The sequence below is a fragment of the Diospyros lotus genome, chromosome 8, assembly GCF_014633365.1.
Source record: "Diospyros lotus cultivar Yz01 chromosome 8, ASM1463336v1, whole genome shotgun sequence".
In the NCBI taxonomy this organism is placed as follows: domain Eukaryota; kingdom Viridiplantae; phylum Streptophyta; class Magnoliopsida; order Ericales; family Ebenaceae; genus Diospyros; species Diospyros lotus.
Window position 1 is genome coordinate 36,129,532 of NC_068345.1, and position 7,315 is coordinate 36,136,846.

Here is a 7,315-nt window from a genome sequence, read left to right on the forward strand (position 1 = left end):
CATTCTCTTCTGAATCTGAGCAGGTCAACATTTCACTGTGGCCTCGTTTCAAGACAGTGTTTGACATGCACCTGAGCAGCTTGCGAAATGCAAATGTGAGGACATTATGGGAAGATGATGTTCATCCTCATTATGTGATGCGGCGCTATGCTGAATTTACTGCCTCACTTATTCACCTTAACGTTGAATATGGAGATGGTCAGGTTAGGCATACTTTGGAAGTTTTTGTGTCTCAACTTTTTTTATTCTTGTATTTTGATCAGAATGATTACTTAAAATTCTGCTTTTTAAAATTCCAGCTTGACCTAAACTTGGAAAGGCTCAGAATGGCTATTGATGACTTGCTTGTCAAGCTTGCAAAAATGTTTCCGAAGCCAAAACTGCAGACAGTTTTTCTGATAAACAATTATGACATGACAATTGCTGTGCTGAAGGTAATTAACTTGTATCTATTGTTCTTATGTTGGCTCTGCATCCATTAAAGGTGACACTGACTACAAAGATGACCAATGTAGTCAGATGTCCGATGCTTGATGAAAGACCATGCAAAGAAGTTTGTTCCAAATATCACATACCGATGGAATGAACATATAAATGATTAAGATGCTCAAAATTTGTTTTATTTCTGGGGACTTGGATGGCTTCAATACTCATCATTTGTTCCAGGAGGCTGGTCCTGAAGGTGGGAAGATTCAACTGCACTTTGAGGAACTGTTGAAGAACAACACAGCAATATTTGTTGTAAGTAAAACACCAAACGATATACAAAAAGAAAATACTTCTTAGTGGTGACAATAAATGGATTCTGATGAGATTCAAATTGAATTTCATATCTATGAAATCTAATGTCTGTCGAGTTGGCCATTAAAGATGATGAGGAGCCTTTGCCGTCTAGTTCCCTCTAATTAACCAAGTGTAAACCCTTGACTTGTTAATTTTGATTCTGTCACCCAAGTTGCAGGTCTTGAATATCAGACGTCATTAGATATTTCTCAATTTCCAGGGAACTGGCCTTTGATGTCTTGTCTTTCACTTTTTATTGCAGGAGGAATTACTGCTAGAGCATTTCAGTAATCTTATCAAGTTTCTAAAGCCCAGTGCCTGTAAGTGTACTCGTACATACATTCATATATATATATACACATGTTGAAACAGCATGCAAAGGCATCTTAATATGTTAACACGGGGACTTATTCCGCTACTTACTACTTGTCAGCCGAGGACCTAACAGCTGTCTCCGAAAGGCCAATAAGCGTATCGGAGGTTGAGCCACTGGTAAAGGACTTTGCAAGTCGATGGAAAGCGGCGATAGAGCTTATGCATAACGATGTGATAACTTCTTTCAGCAACTTCTTGTGTGGAATGGAGATATTAAGAGCCGCATTGACGCAGATGCTGCTTTACTATACCAGGCTGTCAGATTGCATTAAGAGGACTGAGGGTGGGCCTGCGCTGAACAAGGATCTTGTTTCCATATCCTCCATTATGTACGAGATCAGGAAGTACTCTAGGACTTTCTGAAGACATCACCTGAACCCAAAACCCACCACCCACAATAATATCTTAGATTTGCAGTAGAAAATTTAAATTTTGTTTTTGTTCTGTTTTCGGAGAGTTTTGAGCTTAATTTTGTATTTTCTAAAGGTATACATACATGTTTGTTTTGCTCGTGGTATGAGGAGCTTCAGTGCGATTGAACGAACTATTCTTGTTTCTTGTGTTTTTGTTTGGAATTTGGAAGGAATGGAGATTGGGGAGGGAAAATTTATAGGAAAAGAGAATGTAGGAATCCAAACTAAGTCTACTACTCTCTCTCCCTCTCTCGGCCGTTGGGCTAATTGGAATGAATTCATCAACACATAATTATTAAAGATCAAATTTTGGTTATTGTGTGTGTGTGTGTGTGTGTATGTGTGTGCATATTTACACAAAATAACTTTAATAATGGAGACAAAAGTAAGAAAAGGAAAAGAAAAGCATATTCTGAAGAGAAGGGGCTTGGTCAACCAAATGAAAGGCTCTGTCGGTTGAGCTGAAGCATTATCAAATTAAAAATTCAAATGCGTAATTGATTTTCTCGATAATTTATTCTTATTTATCCTGCTATTAAATATGAATAAATTTTACATTAATCTTTATTAGGTGAAAATTTGTATTTTTAATAGAACTTTACTGAGATAAAAAATAATAAAAAATAAAAAATTTTGTTGGGCTTTTCTTCTGGTGAAATGAAACCCTATTACTTTTCTTTTCTTAGTTGAAACTCGAAAGAATGTTTTATATTCTTTCTGCTTGAAGAATTCCAAAAAGTCAGCAACGCGGAGAAAGGAAAGAATTTGGAAACCGTCAAGAGGAATCAATTTGTGCAATTATCCCACAATCAAAATATCTCCACAACCATATTCCAATTCCAAATCGCTTTTTTACCAATCTGCAGATTCAAATTCAATTCCATTTCCTTGCACCCACCCACCAATCGTACCCCCAAAACCCCTCCACTTTCTGAATCCCTTCTCGTAACTACCTCTTCTTTAATTTTCAATTTGTCCAATTCAGGTGTCTATCAACTGGTACGTTTGCTTTTGCTTCGCCTTTTGGTTTGTTTTGATTTCGGTTTTTCTGTATTAATTCTAGCTGAAGAGCTGTTGGTTTGAATATGGATTTCAGTTCTTTTCTTTCTGAACTGAGATCCAAATTGCCATCTTGTATTTCTGAAAGTACCTTGTCCCTATGCTTTGATCATATTCCGTGCCACCTTATATATATGACTGGTTTCTGGCAGACCACGAAGATAAGGAATAGTTCTCAACTGTCCAAGGGTAGTAAATAAAAAACAAAATAAACTGCAAATGGGCTGTTAAGGCCTATGTTCAGACAAGTTAGAATTAGGTACTGTTCTTCAATTTTGCACTTCACTTGCTTTTTGGTAGTTTGTAAGGCTTTATAAGCTAGCTGAAAAATGAGTTTGTACATTAAGTACTATCATTCAACATTTGGTGCTCCAAAGAAACCCTCCGTTGGTACTCCAAATGAGTTGGTAACATTATGGTTGCAAACTTATCGAGAAAAGAAAGAGAAAGAAAAGAACAAAGGTTGCTGTGGTTTTACTAAGCTTGACAAAATGCGTTCTTTTGCTATTATCTTGTTGTGCCTTATCTTTTGCTCAATTGGTTGAAGTTACCTCAGTGCAGAGCTCCTGGTTAAGATTTTATCAATATTATGACTTCTTTTCGTTAAACTGCTGCGCGCAAATATTTGTTGTCATTCTTTTAGATTCATTTTTTGGGAAACTTTTCCAACCAATGTGGTAGAAAATATACTCTGCCACTGCTTTTTACATGAGTTAAATTTCAATTAATTAAGATTACTTAGATAAACTTCATTGCTGTATAGATACCATATTTAAATATCTTTAGTATTTGTATTGGATTTTCTATGTTTCTTTAAACATTCCAATTGGGTAATGAAATCGTGACTTGATTTAGAACATTTTTCTTTGTGACATCACAGACATGCAGAGCCAACTAGCGTGCACTGGGTGTAGGAGGATTCTTCTTTATCCTAGTGGAGCTACGATTGTCTGTTGTGCATTATGCAGTTCAATTACCTCGGTTCCAGCTCCTGGTAAATTCAAATACAAGTTCCCTTTATCGCCTTATCTGTTACACATGCTACAAGGTTAATTTATTTTTATTTATTTATTTTTGTGTGAGAAAAAACAAGAGGAAGGCTGCGTATAAATACGATCCTTGCAAGGGACACCACTTGATTTTTTGTGTTAGTTTTTCATAGTGGTAAAGGTGAAAAAAGTTGTAACTTATATGCAAATGCAATGAGTTGTGCAAGTTCTTAAGTTTAAACTATGAAGTTGACTAGGTATACTTAACAACTGAACATTTATAATACTTGATATACACATCATCTTAACAACAACAACATATCATGCTTTAATCCTACTATGTGGATTTATATATCATTGTAAATAACATCATCTTGTTTATAATGTATAGGTCATGAGTGAATTTGGTTGCATGTTGTTATGAACTTTAACGCAGCTTGTTTCAAATTTTTTTTCTTTTTTTCTTTTTTTTTTGTGGGTGGGGGGAGGGCGTGGTCTATGATTTGGCAGTTTCCTCTCCCTTCCTTGCCCCTGAAGAAAAATAATGGACTATATTCTTTTAGGTAATTGAACCATGAGATTAGCTTCTGAAGATAGTGTCTAATATTAATGGTTAAGAGGAGATTAAACACATTTCTTCACAACAATGACTTCTTTTTGAGTTATATCCTTGGAATATTTTACTCAACAGACACATTCCCTTGAGTATGTGGCTCAATCATGTAACACTCTTCCATTAATAACTGAAAATAATAGAAAAGAATGAAGTGCCCTTCACATTCTAGTTTATATCATTTTCACTTTTCCGGATGATTCTGACCTAGTTTGATGGCTGAAGCCTTTAAATAGAAACATGTCTCCCCCCTCCCTCCCCACCAGAAGGAAAGAAAATAATATATTTCTCTATTTCTAAGACATGTTATTTTGAAAGCAAATTTAGCTGTCATCATCATCATTATTTCTATTTTTCTCTCTCTTTCTTTACTCCCTCTACCCCTCTGTACTCCGTGTCTTATCAGAATACAGCTTTGTCATTTTAGGCTAGGTTACATCTTGCACTTTTCGATTTATAATTTTGCTTTTTTATTAGTGTGGGTAAAGCTGTATCATACTTCTTCCAAGTTCCTTAACTGACTATTTTTGTCTGGATTTGGGATGTCTTGTGAATGCAAAGCGTCAAACCAGCTTGCTTATGTCAATTGTGGGAATTGCCATACAGTGTTGATGTACCCATGTGGAGCCCCTTCAGTAAAATGTGCGGTTTGCCACTTCATTACAAATATTAATGTAAGTAAAGGCATCTGTTTAATCACTCCAACTTTGCTAAATCATTCCATGATATATTGTCTGATACATTTTAGGGATAGAGATATTGCCTCAATAATTGCTAAGAGTGATGTGTTCTTGACAAATGTGGAGTATTTTCTTTTCCACTTAATGGTACAATCTCTTTGCTTGGAGGTTCAAATATTTGCTGCCTAAATATGTCTTTACTCTTGACCGATTCAATTATATGAGAGGCTGATTTCTTTCCTTTTTCTGTGGTTTAGAAGTAGAACACCATTTATTGAGAAAAACCTGGTTCCCAAATCGTTCCTCTAACTGATTGGTAATAGTTGTGCTAAGTCAACCTTCTGACAATTAACTACATGGCTATGGAAAATATTTTTCTTTTCTTTTTTAAAAACATTTGAAAAGATCATTAAGCACTTGAATACCGCAGATACTTGTGGAGGTCTCTTAGTCATTTCCTAGACTTGTAGTATGGTGATATATTGTTCTTGTCTCCCACTTATGATGATGGATATAAAGCACAAAAAACCTAATCAAGATGGTTTGTAATGTTCACTGATTACAAAAAATAAAATAAATGTTTTCCGTCAAGAAAATGCAGATATGGGCCAGGGGTTTTAGAGTCATGATTGAAGAAAGAGCTGTCGTGAAATTGGACTTGCTTTATTTGTTTGTCTAGATACATGGTTTGTGGATAAAGATGGTAAATAAGTAAACTCTTTTCTAAGACTTGAATCCAATCCTTAGGTATGACAAGCAGTGCAGGGTGCCTAATATTGACGATCCCCTATTAGCTTATGTTTCTGAGACATTCATGGTAGAATAGATTTTTTTTTTCCAAGTCATAGTAGAATAGATTTCAAATCCACTCTCTTCTGTGGAGGCATAAGACTTGTATATAATTTAATAGTTTGAGTCTTTTGACACTTAACAGACAAGCTGCAATCCCATTTATTTACGTACAAACATGCGTTCAAGTGTTTTTGAGTGGTCCATGTCTATAATCACGGAAATGATCACTTTTTTGTGGCTCTTCCAATCAAGGTGTGGAAGGGTAGCCCACACTCCACATTAAGTAGTACATCAGTTTTTTCTTTGCTACTGTTTTCTGTCACTATGCCAACTTTTATATCTAACTACTCTAAAAATTTCTTGAGCGTCTTCCAGATGGGCAATGCAAGAGTTCCGTTTCCCATGCACAGACCGAATGGGACAACTGCGCCTGCACCAATGTCTTCCGCCTCAAAAGTAAGTTCTAAATTGCCTAGTAATATGTTAAATGCAGTCATCTTCTGTCACTTGATGTCTACTTTTTCTAAGACACTTGAATTTGCTGCAGGCAATGCCTACTAAATCTCATAGCCAAACTGTTGTTGTTGAGAATCCTATGTCTGTCGACGCAAGCGGCAAATTGGTATGCTTTTCCTGCTACATTTTTCTTTCTCCTGCGGGGCTTCTTCTTTCTGTAAATAACTCCTGCCGGGCTTTACCCCTCTGGTTTGATGAATGCGGCTTCATGTAAACTTTGCAGGTGAGCAATGTTGTCGTCGGCATCACAACAGAGAAAAGATGATCAAACCAAATTCTGGTATTCATCCAAGGAACCATCGTTTTGTTGCTGCAAAGATTAATCTGAGAAATGGTGGTCGTAATGATATGAAAGTCCAGTGGACATTAGAATTATGCAGGTAATATATATATATATATATATATGTGTGTGTGTGTGTATAATATATATGGGGAGGATAGTCATTGGACAAGAATTGAAGAATATGTATTTATCATGGCTGAAACCAGTCTGAGTAATTGTTTGCATACATATTTATTCAAACTCTTCTCAGAATAGTCTTATAATATTCTTAACATTAATATCATTGATTTGGTATTTGATATTACCAAATAATATTATCATATTGTAAGATTAAATAAATGTTTATGGTGATGCTAGTAAGCTCTCATAGTGGTAATTAGTTTTAGGATGTGATTATGATAGAAAATAGATTCTTCTGCAAAATAGTATGTCTAATGACGAATTTGCATTCAGTATTGTGTCTGTGTTTTTTTTTTCTTTCTCTTAATGGAAACTGTATTCTAGTATTTTGTTACAATAATAAAATGATGGATCAAGTTTTAATCTCATTAGGGGGATGAATTATATGAATTTTATCTTGTTAATTAGATAAACTATTAAAAAATATTAAACTTTAAGGTTAGTTTTAATTATAAACTGAGCTTTTAACTTTTCTTTTCAACAGCCATAATTTGTCATTTTTATTTATAGTTATATCTTTTGAAATTAAAATATATCTTATAATTAAATTCTTATAACTAAAATATGTCACCATTTCCTTTGTGTCACATTAGCATTTAAAGATAAAATCTAGCACATTAGAAGGATGTTGT

The 7,315-nt window shown here is 34.9% G+C and overlaps 2 protein-coding genes across 3 annotated transcripts in view; both read left to right on the plus strand.

Moving 5' to 3' along the window:
* LOC127807247 (vacuolar protein sorting-associated protein 52 A) overlaps positions 1-1,702 on the plus strand; it is a 53,372-nt gene extending 51,670 nt beyond the window's left edge. For both annotated transcript variants that reach the window (XM_052344942.1, XM_052344943.1), the window contains 5 exons: positions 24-203; positions 300-434; positions 667-741; positions 1,046-1,103; positions 1,217-1,702. In XM_052344942.1, the coding sequence (XP_052200902.1) occupies positions 24-203; positions 300-434; positions 667-741; positions 1,046-1,103; positions 1,217-1,521 (753 nt within the window). In that variant the 3' untranslated portion in view covers positions 1,522-1,702. The remainder of the gene's footprint in view (positions 1-23; positions 204-299; positions 435-666; positions 742-1,045; positions 1,104-1,216) is intronic.
* A 558-nt stretch (positions 1,703-2,260) lies between these two features.
* LOC127807248 (protein LSD1-like) lies at positions 2,261-6,842 on the plus strand. The gene is made up of 6 exons (XM_052344944.1): positions 2,261-2,570; positions 3,511-3,624; positions 4,794-4,906; positions 6,080-6,160; positions 6,252-6,326; positions 6,444-6,842. The coding sequence occupies exons 2-6, from the start codon at positions 3,513-3,515 to the stop codon at positions 6,483-6,485; spliced, it is 423 nt and encodes a 140-aa protein (XP_052200904.1). The 5' UTR covers positions 2,261-2,570; positions 3,511-3,512; the 3' UTR covers positions 6,486-6,842.
* Positions 6,843-7,315: the final 473 nt, after the last annotated feature.

Excerpts from the sequence above, each read along its gene's own strand:
- LOC127807248 (XM_052344944.1), top strand. The coding sequence starts at position 3,513 with ATGCAGAGCCAACTAGCGTGCACTGGGTGTAGGAGGATTCTTCTTTAT. Across the intron at positions 3,625-4,793 it reads TACCTCGGTTCCAGCTCCTG|CGTCAAACCAGCTTGCTTAT; the intron begins GTAAATTCAAAT and ends GTGAATGCAAAG. Across the intron at positions 6,161-6,251 it reads CAATGTCTTCCGCCTCAAAA|GCAATGCCTACTAAATCTCA; the intron begins GTAAGTTCTAAA and ends AATTTGCTGCAG.